The sequence below is a fragment of the Myxine glutinosa genome, chromosome 8 (genome assembly GCF_964187855.1).
Source record: "Myxine glutinosa chromosome 8, kmMyxGlut1.1, whole genome shotgun sequence".
NCBI classification, from domain to species: Eukaryota; Metazoa; Chordata; class Myxini; order Myxiniformes; family Myxinidae; genus Myxine; species Myxine glutinosa.
In genome coordinates, this window is record NC_136268.1 from 86,587,889 (window position 1) to 86,614,321 (window position 26,433).

Sequence of the window (26,433 nt, forward strand, 5' to 3'; positions counted from 1 at the left end):
TCTGTTCCTTGTCAATGTGTGGATATTCAAGCCAATGTATACTGGAAGTGGAGGTTCCCTCTCAGGAGACTGTCGTTTGGGAGTAGCCAGTTTCGTGCACCTTTTCTTTGAATTGTGGAGGAACAACTGGGTGATTGTTTGAGAAGCCTGTGTGTCATTAACATCGCTCTTCAAGTTTGGTCCATAAAGGATCATTGATGACAGGAGTGTAAGACTGGAAAGCATTGTCTGGCACTTCGGGGGGAAACTGCCAGAAAACTTGAAATGTGTTTCTCCAAACATTTCTTCTCTGCATATTTTTGCTACTTTTGCAAAAAGTAGCGCTTCTGATTGATAGTCATGTTCATGCAGAGCATCTTTCAGCATTTGTTGCATGCCTTCTGGAAATACAAGAACAATGTTCTTGCCATCTGTCTGTTCTTACACACCGGTGTCGGCAAAGTGCTCAAGAAGCCTGCTTTTCAACTGGCTCTTGTTAATTGACACATCATGGCCAAGATTTTGAAGACGGCGTTCATACATCTCATGAAGATTTGAAAACTTGAACAGGTCTTTCACGAGCCTCGATTCAGTATACAAAAAAAAAAGGTATGTCCCATCCTCAACGGCAAACTCAACATAAGACACCAACTCCACAAATGCTCTGGCATCTGCTCGTTCTCTTTCCGTGTTGGAAGAAACACCTTCACGGCGATGAGCCCGATGTCTGTTTCTGTATCATGTTAAACAGTTCAGGTGGTACTTGGCTTCTAGGGCGATTAAATCACCCCCTGTTATTTTGTACAAGAGTTGGTCATCCTGCATATCAGTTGCCATCTTTCTGAGGGACTGATCAGCGCCAAATGTTTGGAAGTTGTGTAATTTTTGGTCGTCTGTTTTTTCACAGAAGATGCGCACACACTTGGCATCAAATACCGACTGCCGCTTTGACCGTCGCATCTCAAGAGTTTCGACTTCATGTTTTCTTTTCCTCATTACTTGTCTGTTGAGTTTGGAATTGTTGAATTTCTGATGGCAAGAACGATGCCATGAGGCATTATTTTTCACAAAAGTTTCTACTGTTCCTTCTGTTGCATATTCTACATCAACTGGCAGTGCATTAATTTTTCTGAACTCCTCAACATTTCCCAGGAATGCAGCGTATACTTCTCTGGCGTTACGTTTAAATCCTTTCTGTGGACAAGATAGTTTTTCCGGTGTAGTTTTCTTGCAGATTATGCAAGCACTCCAATCCATGATGACCTGAAATTGAAAGGAAATAGTCCACATAAGCATAAAAAGTACAATATCCAAACCAATATTATACGTTCCAATGCTGTAATTTGACAGAAAATTCATAAATACTTTTATTGGTTTCTTGCATTTCTAAATTTGAATAGCTAGACTAAGATCGCGTATATTCCAGGGAATGTATTGTTTGAACATGGTCTTAAATCACATTTGAGACCGGGCACCCTTGCATTTATCCCCTAATTCTTATGTTTTATTTTCATTTGTTTTGTTTTATTTTTTTTATTTTTTTACACATTTGAGTAATGACATCACTGCAACATAGTGAGCTTTAAAAGGCTTATATATCAATTACCTGTTTCTTGAAATATTAAATTAATGACTCAAAATCTCGGCACAGTACTTCACAACCTTATGTTATACATTAATTTGCGCTAATATCTTGTTAGTCTATTGTGACGTCATTATGACGCCATTAAATATACTTCCTGTCATTAGATTTTTTTGGAGCTTACCCTCTTTTTGATCCTTATACATGGGCAAAGCTTTGGTGAAAAAATTGTGCTTTTGTCCACAGTGTAACGGTCCTTGGCATTTTTGTTAATAAGGTACCTCACTAATTCCTTTGGGCTACTCATCGACACATTGTTGCTCAACTCTTATCCTTGGAGTTTCTATAAATAGCTCTGAATGACCTCCTTCAGTGTACTGCACAACTTGTTTGCCACAGAATGTCTTTATTGCTATCGTAACGATAACCTTTTAATGCAATATTAAATGATGAAACGTAATACGTAAAACACACGATTTCGCATCGAAGGATTACAATTGATGACTGAGCATTATAACTAATTCATTCATTATTTTATTTATTTATTTATTTATTTTTTGGTGTTGCATTTTGTTGCAAAGCTACATTCTGTAGGGATCTCATTCATTAATTTTGTTGCAAAGCATGGTCGAATCCTCCTGTGTACTTTTGCCCCCGTCTTGGCACCCCAAAGTGAATTGCTGCGCACAGCAGATGGAGGGCAACTCTCATTGGACTGGCTTGAAGGTCCAAACCAACAACTGAATCCACAACTCACGGTGCTCCTGTTGCCTGGGCTGACGAGCAACAGCCGTGAAAACTACATTCTCCATCTTGCAGCACAGGCCCAACTGCTCAACTGCAAGTGCGTTTCTTGGTTGTTTCTCTCATTGTTTGCTTGTTTCTCTCTTTGTTTGTTCCTCATTTAACATATATCTCAATCATTTTCACATTTTAAGTGAATGCAAAAGTTCAGACAAATAGTCATAACTCTGTTTTGCTATGTCAGGTGTGTGGTGTTCAACTATCGTGGATGTGGAAAGGAAGAGCTGCTGGTATGTGCTAACTGATCCCCACTTCACCACGTACAGAACAGTCACACTGCTAGAATAACTGTAAACCAATCACGTGATCACAAAAGAGGGGGCAAAATTCACATTTTAAAGTTGTATTTACCTAAATCTCCAAAACCTTGATCTTTACTACCCCCGTTAATTCACCCCAGGTCCACTTCTTTGAAATTCCGACTTCTTTCCTGGAAGTCCTAGCAGTGTCCATGTGTTTTAAAGCTCTCCCACCGCCCCTCCGCCTTGCCGTGCCTCCTCCCCCCAAGCCCTTTCCCTCCCACAGATCTCCCGATGTCCCTGCACTCAAATGTTGTACTTGTGTGCTTCCCTCTCTCTCCCCATTTTGTCTACCGCTCCCCTTATTACATGTTTTACGTGTCAGTTTGTCTTTTTGTGATGAATGTTAGCTCTTACACGAGCCTCGAGCTTGTATACAAAAAACAAAAAACAAAACAAAAAACACTAAATCCACCCTTTCCTACGCTCCAACAAAACCTTTTCATCTTTTATGTATTATCTTCAATGTTGTCCTTTTACCTATTGCCGTAACCTAGATGCTTTCATTACAATGTTAGTCACGGATGCACATTTATCGAGAATAAAATGAATAATCAACAAAAACATTGACCAAGAAGACCACATGTTTTTACGTATTAAAAAATAATAATCAATGTGAGCTTATGCTTAACAGGACTTGGCTGCCTTTTAAGAAAATCTTTAAACTTTCAAATATCCTTAAACAAATATAACTTTGCATCTCTGATCCCATTTAAAAAGTTCACCTCGAAATATAAAAGACGAAAGAAAAATTCTGCTTTACAGACTTAGAATATGGGGGCTTACCTGTTACTATATACAGCGATCTATTGAAATGTATTTGTAATAAATAAATTAGTCTTGCTGCAACTTGTCCTTTGATACCCCTGTCACCGAAGGTGTGGAGAGGTTATGTTTTCACCTCTGTCTGTCTGTCTGTTTGTCTGTGAACAGGATATCTCATAAAGGTTGTTGACTGATTCAGACGAAATTTGGTTGTCAGGTTGAGTGTGTGACAATGATGAAATTATTAGATGTTGGTGAAGATCCGAATACGGATCCAGGTACGAGGATTTTATTTTTTATTTTTCAAGTTATTCTTCACCATTGAGAAATCGGACCAAAAAACGATATACAGCATGATATGTCAAAAACGTTGTGGATGAGTTGTGACAAAACTTGGTGGATGAGTTGGTTAGACGATAAGAACAAGCCGATTAGATTTTGGTTCAGGTCTAAGTCCAGATGTGACCGATCAGTGAGATGCAAAACGTAAACTGTTTAGCCAGGTGGAGGTATGTTCTCTACTGTGTGCTGTTTTAGTTTGCACCTGAGAAAGTGGAGAAATTTTTGTCATCAATCGACTCTGATTCCACAACTGGACCGGACGACATCAGCTACTGTTATGCTTTGATTAAAAATATGCAAATTGCAATTAAATAGGGACACTAAGACCATGGATCCTATACGAAGAACCAGATGATGAGAGAAACGTTCAGTGAAGTTGGGTCTAATCTTTCTTCACTGGGTGCAACAACTGGCGGAGGTATGCTCTCTATAGAGTGCCGTGCTAGTTTTGCCTGTTTTACATTGGTGTGTGTGTGTGTGTGTGTGTGTGTGTGTGTGTGTGTGTGTGATAGAAGTGTGAGGAACAGAAAATGAAAAAACGAGTGTGTGTGTGTGTGTGTGTTGTACTTGTCAATTCTTTAAATCCTTTAAATTATTTATATTTAAGTTTAGGAACAACCGATACTGTACAATTAATTGTGTGTGTGTGTGTGTGTGTGTGTGTGTGTGTGTGTGTGTGTGTGTGTGTGTGTGTGTGTGTGTGTGTGTGTGTGTGTGTGTGTGGTTGCTTTGAGCGGCCAAAAACATTTGTTTTTACATGAGAAATTCGATGAAAGGCATGAGCAAATAAAAACTAATCACAACAAAGGTACTTTAAAGGCTTCCTGGACCGGGAATTGTAAAGAAAACCTTCAAGAGACAAAATAAAAATATATTTATATCGCATTCCGCCCTCTCTTGGTGGTCCATCATGGGGACCTTATCTTTTCTTCTCACGCATGATTGCTTCATTTATCTATATCTCTATTATTACACAAGTCTTACTCTCATAGCTCTTTGTTTCATGGTTATATATATATATATAGATATATCAGCATCAAATATCTGTTTCATGTGTTTAAAAAAACAGTTTAGTCGTTTTTTTTTCTTTTTTTAAATTTTTCCCGATTGCAGACCCCACGCTTGTACTGTGCTGCCAACACTGAAGACATGTCTCTGGTGGTTAATCACATTCGTTCTGTACAACCCAGCTCACCCATTCTTGCTGTCGGGCTCTCTATGGGTGGGTGAGTTGCACAATCCGTTTATTTATTTTTTAACCTTTGTTCTTGGTGTTCTCAATGCGAAAGTTTATTTTAGCAGATGTTGTTCTTGGAGTTCTACATGAGGGGAAAAATAAACATAGGTTATCCTCACAATTGAAATACAAATCAACAAACAAGAAAGAGCAATCAGAGATTGCAGACCCTCGCCAGGACGTGTTTTTTGGTGGGTTTTTTAAAAGGCTTTTGTGTTGAAACAAATATGGCGGCCGAACCACGTGACCAACGACGTCATCAATAAAAAAAATTCTCCACCAAATTATCCTGAGATGACACTCAGCAACTTTCATCTTCATCGGGTGAAGTTTTGCACTTGTCGAATTATGACGACGTCATAATGGAAGCACTCATGACATCATCATTAACATATGTTATTCCCCATGGAGAGTTCTTTAAAATGAGCAATGTCAATTTTTTCTATGCAGCGCTTTCGGAGATATAGACGTGCAACGTTTTTCGGTTTTTCCAAAATGGCACCGGTACCACGTGACCTATGACGTCATAATTATCAGTAAAAAAATTATACAGGATGAGTTGCACCTATGGTGAAAGTTTCCTGTCAATCGGGACCAATGGTTGCAGAATAAGTCAGATTTATTCTGTGTAGACAAACAGACAAACAAACAGACAAACAAACGGACTCATGTGCAATACCCTCTCCTCTGGCGAGGGTATTGAGTGTTACATTGTCAGAAACTTCGGTGAAGGAGAAGCTTTGCTGAACGGTTCAAACACATCATCTTTTGTAATCTGTTTGCTGATGCCTGAGTCAAGGTTCATTGTAAACCTTAAAAAACGGTGCACCTGCAGTTGAGGATGAAAAATCTGACATAAATAGTGTCAAAAAAAAAGAGTTAAAAAAAAACCCACAAACAAACTTGGCATGAATCATTTTCATGAAACCCTAGTGCATAAACATAGGGGCAATACCCATGGCGCTCACCTGGTGTAATAAACAGTATACCACACTGACTAAAGGTATTTTAAACCAATTTCAATGGTTGCTAGAAGACAGGGCAGCATGTAGAATCATACTAACATAATCATAAGACTTTAACTAAAAAAACAAAAAAAGAGCTATTTTGGGGGGCAACCCCCCCTCCCACCTCCTCAGACCCCAATTTTTCCAATTCCTTGAACAAACATTGGTACATCACGGATGATGAAGGTTATGGTGAAGTTTCATCAGAATAGCATGTGTCGTTTTTGAGAAGAAAGCAAATACCTATTTTGGGGGGCAACCCCCCTGTAGATCCCCAAAGGGGCAGATTTATTTAATGCCATGAACAAACGTTTGTACATCACGGGTGGTGAAGGTTGTGGTGAAGTTTCATCGAAATCGTGTGTGTAGTTTCAGAGAAGAAAACAAATATCTGTTTTGGGGGTCAAACCTGGACCCACTTTGACCCCCCGTAATCCCCTAAAGGGGCAGATATTTTAGTGCCGTGAACAACCTTTGGTGCATCACGGGTGGTTCTGGTTGTGGTCAATTTTCATCGAAATTGTGTGTGTCGTTTCAGAGAAGAAAGCAAATACCTATTTTGGGGGGCAACCCCCCTGTAGATCCCCAAAGGGGCAGATTTATTTAATGCCATGAACAAACGTTTGTACATCACGGGTGGTGAAGGTTGTGGTGAAGTTTCATCGAAATCGTGTGTGTAGTTTCAGAGAAGAAAACAAATATCTGTTTTGGGGGTCAAACCTGGACCCACTTTGACCCCCCGTAATCCCCTAAAGGGGCAGATATTTTAGTGCCGTGAACAACCTTTGGTGCATCACGGGTGGTTCTGGTTGTGGTCAATTTTCATCGAAATTGTGTGTGTCGTTTCAGAGAAGAAAGCAAATACCTATTTTGGGGGGCAACCCCCCTGTAGATCCCCAAAGGGGCAGATTTATTTAATGCCATGAACAAACGTTTGTACATCACGGGTGGTGAAGGTTGTGGTGAAGTTTCATCGAAATCGTGTGTGTAGTTTCAGAGAAGAAAACAAATATCTGTTTTGGGGGTCAAACCTGGACCCACTTTGACCCCCCGTAATCCCCTAAAGGGGCAGATATTTTAGTGCCGTGAACAACCTTTGGTGCATCACGGGTGGTTCTGGTTGTGGTCAATTTTCATCGAAATTGTGTGTGTCGTTTCAGAGAAGAAAGCAAATACCTATTTTGGGGGGGGGGGGGGTGGGGGGGAGGGCAAACGTGGATCTACTTTGACCCCCTGTAGACCCCCTTATACTTCGATTTTCTTAGTGCCGTGAACAACCTTTGGTACATCATGGGAGATGAAGTTTGTGCTGAAGTTTCATCGAAATAGTGTGTGCAGTTTCAGAGGAAAAAGCAAATACCTATGTTGGGGGGTCAAACCTGGATCCACTTTGACCCTGGTAAACCCCCTTAGACCCCGAATTTTTTTAAATGCCTGAACAAACTTTCGTCACAACACAACAAATATAATTTGTGCCAAGTTTAGTCACAATCCCTTCAGCCGTTTCGGAGAAGAAGTTGCAAGTGTTTACGAACGAACGGACGGACTGACGGACGGACGGACGGACGGACGGATGACGCGCCATCGCATAAGCTCCCCTGAACTTCGTTCCAGGTGAGCTAAAAAATAAAACACCACCATTTGAATTAGGTTGCTGAACATTGCTTACTTCACAATTTTACAGACTTTGTCTCAATGTGTCTGTTTAAGACCCCTCTCCTCCACTGTGTCTTCAGAATGCTGTTGCTGAATTTCTTGGCAGAACAGGGACACCAGACAGGTGTCGATGCTGCAATGACCATCTCGGTACCCTGGGATGCTTTTACCTCCACCGCCTCCCTGGAGGAACCATTGAACAAGTTGCTGTTCAATCGTATGCTCACCCGTCTGCTCACAGGCACAGTGCGAAGGTGCGCTGGCAAAATGGCAGAAATTACCCAGTCATGTACTGGTGAGAACAGCTGGGGCTTTGTTTTCAAATAAATGGCAGCACATGTTTGCTTATTTGATGGTCAGCCTGTTTTATGGAAAAAAAGTTTCATGGACCACATCACACAATTGGTTCCTTTTTGTCCATTATGTGCAAGGGTGGTTCAAATTTGGCCTGTACTTGTGTTTATAAAAGACAGTATCATGTATTTACTCATAGATGGGCTGACAGGATAGCCTAGACTCTAGACCTAGAGGTACACACACACCTCTGAACTGTATAGTGTGGGTTTGAATCCTGATCCAGTTATAACTGTCATCCTGGTGTTTCACAGGCAGAGTGATTCATCAATGTGTGTGACGTCCCTCTGATGGACGTTAATGTGGCTTCCTGTCTACCAGCATTAGTTGGTGGATGTTAAAGATCCCATGGTGTCCTTCCTGAAAAGTAGGCGAGCTATCTCCAGCACCATTGCCTAATTCCAAATTCCAACTCGTAACCTAAAAGGGGCACTGTATAAGCAGCACAGCTCTTCTCTGGGCAATGATGCAACCAGCAGCCACTGGCTGCATATGAAATGAATATGTATTTGGTTGAATACTTTTTGAAGGTATTTGTTTTTTTACATATACATGTATATAGTATACATGTATACAATACATATACATTACATATACATACAATACATATACATATACATAGTATACAATACATATACAGTCACGTGAAAAAGTAAGTACACCCCATGTAAAGTTTTGACATTTTCAACATATTTCAACATACAGCTATTTGATCTTAATTTCAACAATATTGATAGATAAAGGTGATATAATAAAACAAATATCATGAAACATTTACATTTTGTAGTCCATTGTATAATTTAAATAACATAAATGCAAATTTCGCATGTGGAAAAAGTAAGTACACCCCATGAAATGTTTTTTTATCTTTTTAACATATGTGGACATATCAATATTTGATCTTCATATAAACAGTATCTATAGATAAAGGTGATATAATTTGAACAAAAAACAATGAAAAATTGACTTTGCAATAATTTATTCAACAAAAAATTGTATGCACAGCTTGTTTCAAATCCCCCCACAACATCTCGATGGGATTTAGATCCGGGCTTTGACTTGGCCATTCCAGAACCCTCCATTTCATTCGTTTCAGCCATTCCTTGGTGGATTTACTGGTATGTTTAGGGTCATTGTCATGTTGCAAGGTCCACCTTCGGTTGAGCTTCCACTTTCCGACAGATGGCCTCACGTTATCCTCAAGCACCCTCTAGTACAATGAAGAATTCATAGTGGATTCTATGATGGTGAGCTGCCCAGGCCCTGATGCAGCAAAGCTGCCCCAAACCATAATATTTCCACCGCCATGCTTTACATTTGGTATCAGGTTCTTGTGGTCAAATGCTGTCTTTGGTTTTCGCCAAACATGTCTTCTGGTACTGTGGCCAAATAGCTCTACCTTTGACTCATCTGTCCAGAGCACATTGTTCCAGAAGTGCTGGTCTTTGCCGAGGTGTTCATTGGCAAACTTTAGTCTTGCCCTGATGTTCTTTCTGGACAGCAAAGGTTTCCTCGTGGCACACCTCCCATGTAGATCAAATTTGTGCAGCCTCTTTCTAATGGTAGACTCATGCACTTTGACATCAACAGTGGCAAGACCTACCTGTAGGTTCCATGATGACATTCTGGGGTTCTTTGAGACTTCTTTCAGCATCTTGCGGTCTGCTCTCGGGCTGAACTTGCTGGGGCGGCCTGGCCTGAACAAGTTGGCAGTTGTTTGGAATCTTCTCCACTTGTAGATGATCTTCCGGACAGTCGAATTATTGATTTCAAATTGTTTGGAGATCTTTTTAAATCCCTTCCCAGACTTGTGGGCATCTATAAACTTCTTTCTGAAGGCCTCAGAGAGCTCTTTTGATCTGGGCATGGTGACGCCGCACACTTCAACAACAAAGAGCAAACCAAACGAAATGTCTGAGGTTTAAATAAGATAGGCTCCTCCAAGATCCTCTCTGACGATGTTCTAATCATTTGCACCTGAGCTGGTGCACCTGATTCTAATTTTAGGTATTTGAAGTAGTGATAAATGTAGGGGTGTACTTACTTTTTCCACATGCGAAATTTGCATTTATGTTTATTTAAATTATACAATGGACTACAAAATGTAAATGTTTCATGATATTTGTTATATTATATCACTTTTATCTATCAATATTGTTGAAATGAAGATCAAATAGCTGTATGTTGAAATACGTTGAAAAAGTCAAAACTTTACATGGGGTGTACTTACTTTTTCACGTGACTGTACATGTATATAGTTTATGATATAAGCAAAAGTCCAGGTCAAATTTGAATGCTTTTGTGCCTTCATTCATGCTCTTCTTTTTATTTGACAGGTATAGAGGATGATGGAAGAGCCTAAACTGTTCATGTAGATGTGTAGGTAGGTGAATATGATGTGATAATGATTTTTTTTCGGGAATAATTGGTAGGTCCACGACTCCACGTACCTTCCTTCAGTGTCAAAGCAGCATCCTGTTCAAGAAATATGTTTGGTGGTTTGTCATGGCCTTAACAGCAGAAAGATTCAGTGCAGAGACATCTGCCCAGGATAATTGCACACAATGGCTTACTCTTTTTTTTTTTAAGGCACCACTGGATTTTTAGCATCCACAGGAAAAATACAAATGGGATTGCCAGCTTTTATATACCGCCTCCCCATCTCGCCTTCCGAATCTACAAGATGACCCGCATGGTTGAACGACTCCAGAGCAGCAATTTATCATTTATTCCTTTGTTGTGTTCGTTTAACACGAAAAGCATTTGCTATTTGTGCCTCTCACATCTGTTTTATTGTTTCTCCATCCATGTTTGCTTCCTGGATGCTCAATGCTGTTTCGCAGTTTACAAATGCCGTTTCCTTCTGGAAGTCATTCTGGATGCTCATGGAATGATTCAGAATGTTCACTTGTGTTTGTTGCAAGTGCTGTTCTGCCATGCCAAACAAATGAAGGTGCAGCCTTGAAGGCCTCTGAGCCATCACAATTTAAACACTCCCATTCATACCTTTGACTCATGCTGTCACTGGAATATGATGGCATCCTATACCCTGCCCTTTGTGACATACAGCACACCTTAATCATATCGTTAACCTGAGCGGGTTCCTTGCTCCAGCAGCACAACAGTCAATCTCACGTGGAGGGATGGGAGATACATCATCTGCCATCAAAGATCGTGTTGGACAACATACTCGGGATTTCATTTGAATATATAATTGCGTGCAGTCTTGTTGTCAGGTGAAGATTCCTGAAAAACACGTGTTGTGCCTTTCGCTGTTAATTATGCAGTTTTGGAACATATTTTGCTATGGAATTGTTCATCGACATTACAATCTCGTCGACAGTAGCAACCTGCATTCTGGCTTCCCCATCTCCTCTCTTCTCCCTCTAATAAAACTTTTCGACTTTCTGTGTGAAGCTTTTGGAATGACAACAAATGTACATGATTGAAAGTAACTGGAGTTGGGAAGATCCGTATTCAAAACTGAAAGTCACCACTAACTTGTCGAGATGCTGAATCGGAAAAGCTAAGGTCTAACTTTTCAACCGCTGAGTGGTCTTAATTCTTTATCATAATCCTGGATGAAGACCGCTTTGGGGTTGAGACGTCTGACCTGCACTCTGCTATTTGAGCAGCGATATTTGTTTGTGGTGCCTTCAGTGTTGAAGTTTACACACTGTATTTCTTGTCTTTTTCTATTCAGACACAGGGAAGTATTAGAAAGTAAATACGATGTGGACTATGTATTAAAGGTGAGCTCCTCCATATTATCTAATATATTAAGCTCTTTCTAACCACTGATATAAAAGACTCACTCACTGATATAAATGTTTAGTAACTTATCGGTGGGCTAGAAAGCTGAAATTTCACAAACGGATGCAATGCTAAGCCAATATCCCAGCAAGAAACAAGAGAAAAATGACCACAGTTTGGTCACCAGCTGTGACGTGTAGAATCATGAGGATATCCGTTGCAATATGCGCTACCAAATTCGACCAGTCATTAAATTATACGCATGCACTAGCGTCTTTTTGTCCTTTGTTTTGTGACGCAACATGCTTTATCAACTGATTACATATAATGTATGGACGTGAATGTTATTTCTGTTAATGTTAATGTTAATTCATTAATGTTATTTATTAATGTTAATTCTGGGTGACAGAGGGATAATTTTTCTGAGGAGTTTGTAGACAGTGTGGTGAGTGTGACGAGAGTGAGTGACAGGTTGATGATGGTGAAAATGATGATTGGAAAGCTCATGGTGAACGCCATCTCGGGATATGCTCCGCAGGTTGGTCGGAGCGATGAAGAGAAGGACAAGTTCTGGTGTGCGATAGAGAAGCTGATGAAAAACGTGAAAGATGAGGAGGTTGTTGTGGTAGGAGGAGACCTAAATGGACATGTGGGAAGGAGTATGGATGGTTTTGAGGGAGTTCATGGGGGTTACGGATATGGTGTGAGAAATGGGGAAGGTGCAAGGATTTTGGAGTTTGCTGATGGAGCTGATTTGTTGATTTGTAATACTCAGTTCCAGAAAGAGGATAATAAGCTTGTTACATACACGTCAGGTGGGTCGACGACAACCGTTGACTACCTGATGGTGCGTAGGCGAGATAGGGGGCACCTCCGGGACACAAAGGTGATCCCGGGGGAGGAGGCTGTTTCACAGCACCACTTGGTTGTCTGTGACATAAGGGTGAAAGGTGCAAGGAGAGCTCGGCGGGGCAAGTACCAACCGAGAATGAAGGTGTGGAGGTTGAAAGAGGTGACAGTAAAGGAGGCATTAAAAGAGAGGCTGAGTAGGGTAGAGGATGATGTGGTTGAGCTTGAAAGTGCATGGGTGTCAATGAAAGCTAGTCTGTTGGGAGCCGTTGGTGAGGTATGTGGATGGACAAAAGGACCACCGAGGCACTCGGAAATATGGTAGTGGGATGATGACGATGGAAAGAGGATTGACGAGAAGAGGAAGAAGTTCAAGGAGTGGCAGAAGGCGAAGGGTACGGGAGCAGAAACAGCAGAGCATGAAAGTTATAAGGCTGCAAAGAAAGAGGTACTAAAGGCGCAGGAGGCATGTAGGAAAATGTTCGGAGAATGCTTGGATTCAGAAGAGGGTCAGAGAGCAGTATTCAGGATTGCAAAGCAGATAGCGAAAGAGAGGTGTGATGTGATTGGGGTGAGTTGCTTGAAGGATGAAGTGGGACAAATCGTTGTGGACCCAGATGGAATTAAAGGAAGATGGAAAAGATATATGGAAATGCTGTTGAATACAGAGAATGAATGGGATGGCAACATAGAGAGTAGCCCAGTTTTAGGACCGGCAGAGAAGATAACTGAGAATGAAGTTGAGGAAGCGATAAAAGCAATGAAGAGTAGAAAAGCGGGAGGGCCGATGGGAGTTGTGGGAGATATGTTGAAGGCAGCAGGAAGTTGGGGTGTGAAGAGAATGACAGAGATCTGTAATCTGGCGGTGAAAGAAGGCCGCATTCCAGTGGTTTGGGAACTGTGTACCCTCGTCCCTCTATACAAGGGGAAAGGTGACCCCCTAGAGTGTGGCTCGTACCGAGCGATAAAGTTATTGGAGCATGGAATGAAGGTATTGGAAAGGGTGTTGGAGAGGAGGATAAGGAAGAAAGTGAAGATCGACGAAATGCAGTTTGGATTTACAGTCACGTGAAAAAGTAAGTCCACCCCATTTAAGGTTTGACTTTTTCAACATATTTCAACATACAGCTATTTGATCTTCATTTCAACAATATTGATAGATAAAGATGATATAATACAACAAATATCATGAAACATTTACATTTTGTAGTCCATTGTATAATTTAAATAAACATAAATGCAAATTCCGCATGTGGAAAAAGTAAGTACACCCCGACATTTATCACTACTTCAAATTCCTAAAATTAGAATGAGGTGCACCAGCTCAGGTGCAAAACATTAAAACATTGTTAGAGAGGATCTTGGAGGAATCTGTCTTATTTAAACCTCAGACATTTACTTTGATTTGCTCTTTGTTGTTGAAGTGTGCGGCGTCACCATGCCTACATCAAAAGAGCTCTCTGAGGCCTTCAGAAAGAAGGTTGTAGATGCCTACGAGTCTGGGAAGGGATTCAAAAAGATCTCCAAAAAATTTGAAATCAATAATTCGACTGTCCGGAAGATCATCTACAAGTGGAGAAGATTCCAAACAACTGCCAACTTGTTCAGGCCAGGCCGCCCCAGCAAGTTCAACCCGAGAGCAGACCGCAAGATGCTGAAAGAAGTCTCTAAGAACCCCACAATGTCATCACGGGACCTACAGGTAGCTCTTGCCACTGTTGATGTCAAAGTGCATGATTCTACCATTAGAAAGAGGCTGCCCAAATTTGATCTACATGGGAGGTGTGCCAGGAGGAAACCTTTGCTGTCCAGAAAGAACATCAGGGCAAGACTAAAGTTTGCCAATGAACACCTAGGCAAAGACCACAACTTCTGGAACAATGTGATCTGGACAGATGAGTCAAAGGTAGAGCTATTTGGCCACAGTACCAGAAGACATGTTTGGCAAAAACCAAAGACAGCATTTGACCACAAGAACCTGATACCAACTGTAAAGCATGGTGGTGGATATATTATGGTTTGGGGCAGCTTTGCTGCATCAGGGCCTGGGCAGCTCACCATCATAGAATCCACTATGAATTCTTCATTGTACCAGAGGGTGCTTGAGGATAATATGAGGCCATCTGTCGGAAAGTTGAAGCTCAACCGAAGGTGGACCTTGCAACATGACAATGACCCTAAACATACCAGTAAATCCACAAAGGAATGGCTGAAAAGAAAGAAATGGAGGGTTCTGGAATGGCCAAGTCAAAGCCCGGATATAAATCCCATCGAGATGTTGTGGGGGGATTTGAAACGAGCTGTGCATGCAAGAAACCCCTCAAACATCACACAGCTGAAAGAATTCTGCATGCAGGAGTGGGCAAAAATTTCTCCCAGTCGATGTCAGAGACTAGTAGGCAGCTATAATAAACGCCTACTTGAGGTTGTTTCTGCCTAAGGGGGAAATACCACCTATTAGAGCCAAGGGTGTACTTACTTTTTCCACATGCGAAATTTGGATTTATGTTTATTTAAATTATACAATGGACTACAAAATGTAAATGTTTCATGATATTTGTAATATTATATCACCTTTATCTATCAATATTGTTGAAATGAAGATCAAATAGATGTATGTTGAAATATGTTGAAAAAGTCAAAACTTTACATGGGGTGTACTTACTTTTTCACGTGACTGTATGCCAGGAAGAGGAATGACAGACGCACTTTTTATTGTGAGGCAGTTGCAGGAGAAGTACATGGAGAAGAGGAGGAAGTTGTTTCTTGGATTTGTTGATCTGGAGAAAGCATTCGATAGGGTTCCATGCAAAGTATTGACATGGGCAATGAGGAAGTTAGGAGTGGAGGAATGGTTGATCAGAGTAGTGATGGCAATGTACAAAAGAGTGCGCACAGCTGTAAGGACGAAGGACGGGAACAGTGGTGAGCTTGAGGTGAAGGTGGGAGTGCATCAGGGGTCTATACTATGTCCACTACTATTTGTAGCTGTGATGGAGGTGCTGGCTCAGAACGTAAAGGAGGGTTTACCGTGGGAGTTGTTGTATGCAGATGATCTGGTGTTGATTGTGGAAAGCATGGATGGACTGAAGGAAAAGATGAACAAGTGGAAGGAATGTATGGAGACAAAAGGTCTGAAGGTGAATATCAGAAAGACAAAGGTGATGGCAAGTGGTAAAGCATGTGGTGAGGTGGAAAGAACTGGGAAGTGGCCCTGTGCTGTATGCAGGAAGGGTGTCGGAGTGAACTCCATTCAATGTACAATGTGCGCTGAGTGGGTTCATCAAAAATGTAGTGGTCTGAGAGGGTCATTAACCAGTGTGGCAGCTACATTCAAATGTAAGGTGTGCACAGAGGGAGCTGCAGATGGAGGAAATGTTGAGTTGGATCTTGGAGACGGCGTGAAGCTGGAAGGTGTGAAAACATTTTTCTACCTCGGAGACATGCTGAATGGAGAAGGTGGATCAGACTCGGCAATGGTTGCTAGAGTGAGATGTGCATGGAAGAGGTTTCGGGAACTGAGTGGCATGCTGATGAGGAGGGGAGTGCCGTTGAAGCTGAAGGGAAAGGTGTATGCTGCATGTGCGAGAAGTGTTATGATTTATGGGAGCGAGACATGGGTAATGAACGTAGAGCAGCAACGAAGGTTGGAAAGGGTGGAAATGCGAATGGTTCGATGGATTTGCGGAGTATCGTTGAGAGAGAGGAAGACAAATGATGAATTGCGAAAAATGATGGGAAGAGAGCCTGTGATTGATGTTGTGAAGAGGAACAGGTTGAGATGGTTTGGTCATGTGTTGAGGAAGGATGAAAGTGACTGGTTGAGAAGAGTGATGGAAATGAATGTAGAAGGAAGTGGAGGACGGGGAAGACCGAGAAAGACTTGGCCAAAGATGGTGGAAGAAGAAATGCGGGCAAGGGGGTTAACAAGGAGAGATGCAGAAAATAGGGCAAGATGGAGAAGATTGTCATGGGGACCGCAAGGCTAACCCCCGCTCTAGCAGGGAAAATGGCCTTAATATGCATGTTGATGTTGTTGTTGTAGAAGGATAATTTGAAACGGGCTTGGTCAGTAGGGGAAGTCCGAGTGTATGCACATGCACTATTCAATAATTACACCTAATTTGTGTCAAGTTCTGTGAAACGAGATTGATATGAAAACATTCATGTTGTCTTTGTTGCTAAATTTATTCTGGTTTCTTCAAACAAATCGCGATTTTAGTCCTTGATGTTCTTACCTCATACCAACGCACACCCGAGTGTATGCGCATGCGCTATTCAATAATTACACCTAATTTGTGTCAAGTTCTGTGAAACGAGATTGATATGAAAACATTCATGTTGTCTTTGTTGCTAAATTTATTCTGGTTTCTTCAAACAAATCGCGATTTTAGTCCTTGATGTTCTTACCTCATACCAACGCATATCCGAGTGTATGCGCATGCGCTATTCAAAAAGGCACCCCAACAACAAGAACAACAACGCGGTCCTCTCATGGAGCTGCTCGTTGCAGCTAAAAATCACAAAACCGTCAGAAAATGTCTGAAAACTAAAGTATTCGTAAATAAAACTAGGCCGGTGCAGCCTCGCTCTGCTCATAGCAGAGACGTCAACAAGTCACTTGAGCGCAGTTTCAAGTAAGTCTCAAGTCTTTGTGGGCAAGTTTTCAGTCAAGTCTCAAGTCACCGTAGTGTTATTTCAACTTGTGTCAAGTCTCAGCTTTATTTGTTAACCTAGTGGAGTACAAGCTATTAAGGAATTAAGACACAGGGATTCATTTATTGCAATGAATGTTCTGAAAAGCTGTTTAACCCAAGTTTTTGTATTTGTCAGCTTCATACAATGGCCATTTTTTGCTTTATTCCCAGCAAAAATAAATTTGTGTTCAATTTACTCCTCATATCTAGTTCTTTACTGAAGAAAGTACCTCGTTCTTCGTTACTGAGGAGTCAATGCCTGGTGCTACTCTATCATGTGCACAGGAGATTAGTCAGTAACCTCTGCTTATGTTTAGAGGGTTTACACATATAATCAAAGCGTTGACGATTCCGTGTGGAATGTGAGAGAATATTTTAATAATTTATTTGTATGTTTATTATTTGTGATAAAATGAAACGTATAACTTATTAACTTAAATTGTTGTCTTTTAAGATTCTCTTTCTCTTTCTCTCTCTCTTTCTTCTTCCTTTCTCTCTCTCTCTCTCTCTCTCTCTCTCTCTCTCTCTCTCTCTCTCTCCCCTCACTTCCCCTCTATTCTCTCTCTCTCTCTCCCTCTCTTCCCCTCTCTCCTCTCTCTTTCTCTTTCTCTCTTTCTCTCTCTCTCTTTCTTTCTCTCTCTCTCTCTCTCTCTCTCTCTCTCTCTCTCTCTCTCTCCCTCTCTTCCCCTCTCTCCTCTCTCTTTCTCTTTCTCTCTTTCTCTTTCTCTCTTTCTCTCTCTCTCTCTTTCTCTCTCTCTCTCTCTCTCTCTCTCTCTCTCTCTCTCTCTCTCTCTCTCTCTCTCTCTCTCTCTCTCTCTCCTCCTCCTCTTCCCTTTTATAAGGGGTGAGGTAATATGGCACCAGGCCACCGTGCGGGTACGGTCAACTTGCTAGTCATATTTAATGGGTGAGGTTTTATTATTAAGCACATTGACATTAAGGGAATTTTAACCCAAGTTGACATTATGGCTCAATATCTCGTGAAAGTTGTGAACCTATATATACCTTTGCAGGCACGAACAGTTTGGGAGTATGATGAACGGCTCATTTCCATCATGTTTGGATTTCGCTCTAATGGAGATTACTACCATGCTGCGAGTCCCTTCCATAAGGTTCCAGCCATCCTCGTCCCCGTATTGTGTCTCAATGCAGCCGACGACCCCTTATCACCAGAGTGTGGTAAGTTGCCTCAATGTTCAAAATATTGACATATCTAACTAAGTTTGCAGATTTTGAGATTCACTAGGAACTCGATTTTCCAAATCATTGGTCGTACAAGTCGCTTCTTTGACATTCCCATCACAGCATGTAATTCATAATGCTAGAAATCCCAGGTTCAAGTCCCATTAATGGTGTTGATGTATCTATTGTGTACTAACGTCGTTATTTCAGTATTACCAGTGTGCCTACTCTTCACTTCACTGGTGGGTTTAATCAAAAGACAGCGGGTTGTACTGAACATCACAAACGTATTTCATGTCTATCTCTGGATCTCAATGAGGATCTAATATCAAGTGAAACGTGAAAAATTTTATACCACATAGTTGTTATTGCTGCTGTCGTGGTGTCTGTGTTTGTTGTTGTTGTTGTTGTTGTTGTTGTTGTTGATAATTAGCCCTGGTCAGTGCTGCTCGAACAGGCTTGTGGCATGGAGATAGCCCGTCGATCTCCCTGGAGCGACCCAGAGATCCCTCACATGTAAGATGCTGTGCTCTTGCTTCATGGAGCCGGGACTGCACAATCTTTCATGTGTTTTATTGTGTGGGGCGGCCTGGCAGAGGTTGCAGGTATTGTCAGTGGTGTCGTCGCGTCTAGGTTTGTACTGTAACAGCTGTCGGTGGTGGCTGTGGTGGTTGTTGTTGTTTATGTCCTCCTTCCGCATACTTTTGTACACCGCTCCTTTCCTATGCCATCTCCAGGCATTGCAAATCGTCATTGCTGGGCACCGAAGGGGGCTCGGCAGTGACGCACGCTGAAAGGGAGTACTCAGTTTTCACTCTGGTTGTTTGTTTGTTTGTTTGTTTGTTTGTTGTACACCACACCTTTCCTATGCCATCACCAGGCATTGCAAATCGTCATTGCTGGGCACCGAAGGGGGCTCGGCAGTGACGCACGCTGAAAGGGAGTACTCAGTTTTCACTCTGGTTGTTTGTTGTACACCGCTCCTTTCCTATGCCATCTCCAGGCATTGCAAATCGTCATTGCCGGGCACCAAAGGGGGCTCGGCAGTGACGCACGCTGAAAGAGAGTACTCAGTTTTCACTCTGGTTTCTTGCTTTTGTTACGTGGTCCCCTCGGTGACTACCTGGTCTCGGTGACCCCCGGACCGTGAGAGGACCTTCGCCAGAAAGTAGTATTATATATGCGCTTTCGCAACGCAATCCCTGTGAATTCCACCCAAGAGAAACTGATGTTCAATGATATATTTCCAGGGTAAGGATATCATACAATTTCAAGGATACAATCACGGATATATTCCCCGAGCAATCAACAACAAACAACCATCAACAATTCCCAATCCACAATCAATTCCCTATATGATTAAGATGGCCATCTTATATATATGTGTGTCCCCTTTTGGTACTCACGACCCCCTTTTGGTCTCTGCCCCTCACAATGTCTCTGGGCCCCTCCTGACCAAGATGATGGTCGGCGTCGCCGCACTCGGGCGGTTGAACGAACCCCGGGTGGACGTGTTTCCACCGGGCAGGTATCGTATCAGGCACCCCGGCTGCAGCCCCTCGTGGCCACGCGAAGCGGGTACGGTAAAGCAAGCCCAAAAGCCCCACGCCGCTTGCAACGCGTGTTAGGCCCCAACGTGCGACCCGTACGCGTCTTTTTACACGGTGCCGCGAACGGTGCCAGACGCGGGGTCGATGCACGGCCCCACGTCAACTTGACGTCTCCACCGGGTAGGTACACGTCCCGGTAACTCCTCTCGCCAGACGGGCTTCGGAACGCCGCTTTTCCACGCGGCGCAAGGTCGATCCCACCTTTCGTCGGAGCGGGGCGAGGAAAAAGAATACTCGTCGCTTTTCTTCCTCGTGTCTTTTCTTCTTCCGTTTCCGGTCACTTCCGTTTCCGGACACTTTTTCAGAAGGGCTCCTGACCCTCCAACCACAACAACCCTTAATCTACTACACATGGATAAGCAAAGACCTGAATGGTAATTCACATACATTCACATAAATATGTAACACTTTCTTGTTTGTTTGTTTTCTTGGTTGTCCGGACGATATCTCAGCCATCCTTTGAGCTAGGAAGCTGAAATTTCGGCACAAGAGTGAGCAAGTCCTTTCTCAAAAAGGGTATTTTTTTTTTTGATTAATCAATAAATTGAGGAGTTATTTAATTATTAGCGATTAATTAAGTACTTATTTAATTAATCAAATTTCCTTTCTCTTCTGACCATTAACTCAGGCACCTTTTGAGTTAGGAAGCTGATATTTGGACATGCCAATGACCAGGTGATTTGGCTGCAAAGGATATTTTTGATTTATTAATTAATCAATTAATCGATTGATTATTTAATTATTTTATTAATGACAATTTTTTTATTTTTTTTAGAGTTACAGATTCTGATGAAATGGTGGTGGTTTATGTGTTCTCTGACCAAATTGATTAATAATTTAATTTTTTTATGATTATTATTTATTTATTTTCATTATTAATTATTTTTTTATCTTCTTTCTCATTTGGCCAATATCTCAGGCACCTTTTGAGCTCAGAAGCTAATATTTTGACATGAGTGACCAGGTGATGTGGCTATCAAGGATATTTTTGATTTATTGATTAATCAATTAATCAATGTATCGATTAATTATTTAATTATTCGATTAGTTACTAAAAAAAAATTTTTTCCCCCAGTTACAGATTCTGATGAAATGGTGGTGGTTTATGTGTTCTGTGACCGAATTGATTGATAATTTAATTTTTTAATGATTATTATTTATTTATTTTCATTATTAATCATTTATTTATTTTCTTTCTCATTTGGCCAATATCTCAGGCACCTTTTGAGCTGGGAAGCTAATATTTGGACATGACAGTGATCAAGTGTTGTGGCTATCAAGGATATTTTTGATTAATTGATTAATCATTTAATCGATTCATTATTTATTGATTAATCAATTAATTATTTAATTTTTTATTAATGACTTATTTGATTAAATTTCTAAAAGATACATCTTCGGATGAAGCACGAGTGGTTTTGTTATGGTATTAGCCAATTGATTAAGAAAATATTTTGTGATAATCTTTTATTGATTTTAATTGTACAATTAATCAATCAATTAGTGTACACCTCTCCCTCCCAATGCAGCCTCTATGAGCTGCACTGCGGTATTGCCGGGCGCCAGAGGCGCCCCGGCAATGCCGCGCTGTAGGATATTGAATTATTTGGCAAGGGGGCGGTGTACTTTGAATGTATGTGTACTTGTTTGTTTGTTTTCTTGCTTTCTTGTTTGTTTTCTTGCTTTCTTGTTTGTTTGTCCGGGCGATATCTCAGCCATCCTTTGAGCTAGGAAGCTGAAATTTCGGCACAGTAGTGAGCAAGTCCTTTCTCAAAAACGATATTTTTTGTTTTTTGATTAATCAATTAATTGAGGAGTTATTTAATTATTAGCGACTAATTAAGTACTTATTTAATTAATCAAATTTCCTTTCTCTTCTGACCATTAACTCAGGCACTTTTTGAGTTCGGAAGCTGATATTTGGACATGCCAATGACCAGGTGATTTGGCTGCAAAGGCTATTTTTTATTTATTAATTAATCAATTAATCGATTAATTATTTAATTATTTGATTAATGACTAAAAAGTTTTTTTTTTTTAAGTTACAGATTCTGATTAAATGGTGGTGGTTTATGTGTTCTATGACTGAATTGATTAATAATTTAATTTTTTAATGATTATTATTTATTTATTTTCATTATTAATCATTTATTTATTTTCTTTCTCATTTGGCCAATATCTCAGGCACCTTTTGAGCTCGGAAGCTAATATTTGGACATGAGTGACCAAGTGATGTGGCTATCAAGGATATTTTTGACTTATTGATTAATCAATTAATCAATTAATCGATTAATTATTTAATTATTCGATTAATTACTAAAAAATATATATTCAGTTACACATTCTGATGAAATGGTGGTGGTTTATGTGTTCTGTGACCGAATTGATTAATAATTTAATTTTTTTAATGATTATTATTTATTTATTTTCATTTATTAATCATTTATTTATTTTATTTCTCATTTGGCCAATATCTCAGGCACCTTTTGAGCTGGGAAGCTAATATTTGGACATGACATTGACCAAGTGATGTGGCTATCAAGGATATTTTTGATTTATTGATTAATCATTTAATCGATTAATTATTTATTGATTAATCGATTAATTAACTATTGATAATTCAATTAATTTTTTTTTTTTCTTAATGAGTTATTTAATTAAATTTCTAAAAGATACATCTTCGGATGAAGCACTAGTGGTTTAGTTATGCTATTAGCCAATTGATTCAGAAAATATTTTGTGATAATCTTTTATTGATTTTAATTATGCAATTAATCAATCAATTAGTGTACAGCTTTCCCTCCCAATGCAGCCTCTATTAGCTGCACTGCGGTATTGCCGGGCGCCGGAGGCGCTCCGGCAATGCCGCGCTGTAGGATATTTAATTATTTGGCATGGGGGCGGTGTACTTTGAATGTATCTGTACTTGTTTTATATTTCTTCGAGAAATATTACTATATGTAATTTTGTGTGCTCCTTCCGTACCCTTCTAAAGGGTACCTGCTGCCGTAGACTAATACATGTTATCGTTGGAACCGCTGCATTAAGTTCCCATTACCGCTTCTTCTTCTTCAATCCCCTAAGAGGGCTTTTAAAAGAGGCATGATGTTTATGATGAAACAGACACAAATTTTTGTTCGAAGTAAATTGATTATTAACTCCACTGTCTATTAACTCCTCTGTCTATAAGATTGTCCTCCTCTGTTTTCTAACGACTCCTCTCCGGCCTTGCCCCCCCAGCCCTCTCTCTGTGCTCTGTCCCCCAAATATTCCTACAGGTCACACAAGATCTGCATGCAACCTCTTATGGTTAAACTGCCAAAATATAGGCTCTCTGCTCACCTTCACTCTTTCATTCCTCTTTTTTCCCACCTCTGGAACAAACTCCCCCACTCCCTTCAATTCCACTCCTCCCTCCAGGTCTTTCAAACAGCTGTTCACCACCATCTCTTATCTTCCCCCACCCAAAACCTTGATATTTTCTACGCCCGTTAATTCACCCCAGATCCACTTTTTTGAAATACCAACTTCTTTCCTGGAAGTCCAAGTAGTGTCCATGTGTTTTTTTTTTGTTTTTTTTTTTTACCTCTCCCACCCCTTCCCATGCCTACTCCCCCCAAGCCCTCTCCTTCCCACAGATCTCCTGATGTCCCTGCTCTACATCTTGTCTCCCGCTCCCCCTTATCATATGTTTTATGTGTCAGTTTGTCTTTTTTGTTGACCAATGTTAGCTCTTACGCGAACCTCAATCTTGTGTACAAAAAAAACAAAAAAAAAACTTTCCAAACAAGGAAATCGATTTATTAACGTCCCCGTATTGTACCATTTTAAAAACAGTACCATTTTTTAAATTCTATGACTGCAGGAACCATTTATACAAATGATGTTTGACACATGGAGGAGCATGCAGATGCTTCTCCTTTAAGTAATTGATTACTTTGATAATTCCTAAGTTCCTTTTCCCACATGCGATGTCTGTAGAAGCTTTAGTCAGGTCAAAATACAGTTTAACCCCCCAAAAATTGCTACAAAAGGTTTCTCAACTGATTCTGGTAGGGTTTAGCGTACGTTATAACATACTAAAAGTTTACCAAAGTAGGACCCCCGGAAAAGTGTTTTTTTCAAGATGGCGTCCAAGATGGCTGCCGAAACCTCTTAATGATCATAACTATGTAACTATCAACTCAAATTTGATGATCTTGGTGTCTATCCCTAGGTTTTTGGGGGCAAGGAACACATTAAGACCATTAAAAATGAAAGTGGGCCATTATATGTAACACAAAAATCCAATATGGCGTCAATAATGGCCGCCAACACCTCCAAATGACCGCAAGTCCATAACTATTGACTCAAATTTAATGATCTTGATGTCTATCCCCAGGTTTTTGGGGGCAAGGAACACATTAAGACAACTTTGGATATTACTGAGCTGTTGAATCATTATGAAATTGAACTCATGACCTTCAGCTGTCACCTAATGCACAAACACCTTTGTCCATAGAATAAGTTTCAGAGCGTTCAGTTTTGAGTGTCATCCTCCTCCTCAGTATCGACCTCTTCAGTGTTGTTTGGATTGTCACAGTTTTCAGTTTGGCAAGGGCCACATGCAGCAGTGCAGCGGAGTCCATAGCGTCTGCAGCTGCATCGAGAGGATTTGCATCCCCCCAAACAGTTGCAATGGATAATTTTCAAGAGTTCGTCAGGCGCAGCATTGTTTTGGGTCATAATTGGAATTAACTGATCATTTTCCTGTTTCCATCCCCATTCAGTTGGGTTCATTTCATTTGCCATCCCCATCCATACCATAATTTGAAAGTACACACGTTGGCTATGGAATATTGTTGCAGGTGATGTTGGGGGGAGCCGTTCAGAAGTGACAAATGCTTGAGCAGTTGCCACTTTTTTGGTGAAAATGATATGGCGCAGTGATGATAGCGTATCATTAGACTTGCCACCAAAGAGATCAACCATCAGGTCTTTGCCAAGATCTGATATGTCCTCTTGAGATTTGTTTTGAAGGATGAATGCACTAGCACAGGACTTCATGACAGGATCAGATTTCACTAATTTCCGGAAGGCTGACTTTTTTCCGATGCCGAAAATCCTTGAAGTAGAATCACATCCTGAGTAGGCATGTACAAAGAGCAACTCATTGCACACATCGTCTCCTAAAGTTTCTTTCAACAGGGTAATGTTATACACTCTGTGTTCTTTTGACTGCTTGTTTGCATCAGAACGGAAGTAGATGATCTCATTGTCTGTTCTGGAGTAATGAAGGAGCAAGATCAGCAAATCTGTATCCTCACCGACCAACGTTGTGGTGCAATGACGGGATCGTTCAACAGTTGCCTTAACGATATCAACGTCTGCATCCCCTGGTGACTGAATGACATGGCATCCCCTTTTAGTTAGTGCTGTGCTGATGAGAGCAATCATGTCTGCCTTGTTTTTTGTCACGAGACAAAAAGTCGTCCTTTTTGCCTGCAAACTCTGTTTCTGCAGTGAAACTAACAATAGGGTGCAGATTTTTTCCTCGTCTCTGATGTGTGTTGTCTTTTATGGAGGGACCTTCACCATAGCCATCGAACACCACTGTCGCTTGTCCGTAATGTCTCACAGTGAAGTCTGCATAAGACTCAGCTATTGCATTATATGAGTCGCCTTTGTTCCACGGTAAACGATGGAGCAAAGAGCCACCATCAAGCACGTAACAATCTGTTTTGGGAATAGAGTTCATCACAGCCTCACTTGATAAGTCCGCAGCATGGTCTCGAATTGCCTGAGCAAGCTGAGGTTTGTCTGCTGTTCGAAGAATGTTCCTGGTCTCAAAGAGGGCTGGAGGGTAGGGGCTTAGTTCATACGTCAAAACCTCTTCAAGGGAAAGATCTCCTGACCTTGACACCAGAAGGAAACGCTGGAACAGAAGGGCAGGATCAATGGTACGATCAGGAGCAATCTTCACAGCAGAGATATTCCCAAGGGTTTTGGCTCTGTCTTTCCGCTTGAATTTGTAAGTAAATGCCGACTTTCCGATTATATCTTCAATGATCTTGTTTCCAACCGATTCAAAGTCATGTACATTCACATCTGGCCCAGCCACTATCCCGTTGACAATGTTTCTCAGAGTAGGATCAGATGTGAAGGGTGAGCAGGCTGCAAGCTTTATCCGAATTTTCTCGAGATCAGATGCATCTCTTTTGATGCGTGCCTCAGTTGAGTCTTTGTGTTGTGGACTTGTAGTATAGGTTAGGTTTGTGAAATCCTGCATCGCAATGTTGTACTCGGATGTTACAGGTGCAGATAAGGTCCAAAGGTTT

General features: G+C 41.0%; 1 protein-coding gene across 1 annotated transcript in view; it reads left to right on the forward strand.

The window, feature by feature from the left end:
- The window catches only part of LOC137432667 (protein ABHD1), a 45,417-nt gene that overhangs the window by 11,497 nt on the left and 7,487 nt on the right, over positions 1–26,433 (forward strand). Inside the window, exons 3-8 of the mRNA XM_078783463.1 lie at positions 2,235–2,405; positions 2,550–2,595; positions 4,885–4,997; positions 7,752–7,925; positions 11,729–11,777; positions 18,338–18,503. Coding sequence (XP_078639589.1) covers positions 2,235–2,405; positions 2,550–2,595; positions 4,885–4,997; positions 7,752–7,925; positions 11,729–11,777; positions 18,338–18,503 — 719 coding nt within the window. The remainder of the gene's footprint in view (positions 1–2,234; positions 2,406–2,549; positions 2,596–4,884; positions 4,998–7,751; positions 7,926–11,728; positions 11,778–18,337; positions 18,504–26,433) is intronic.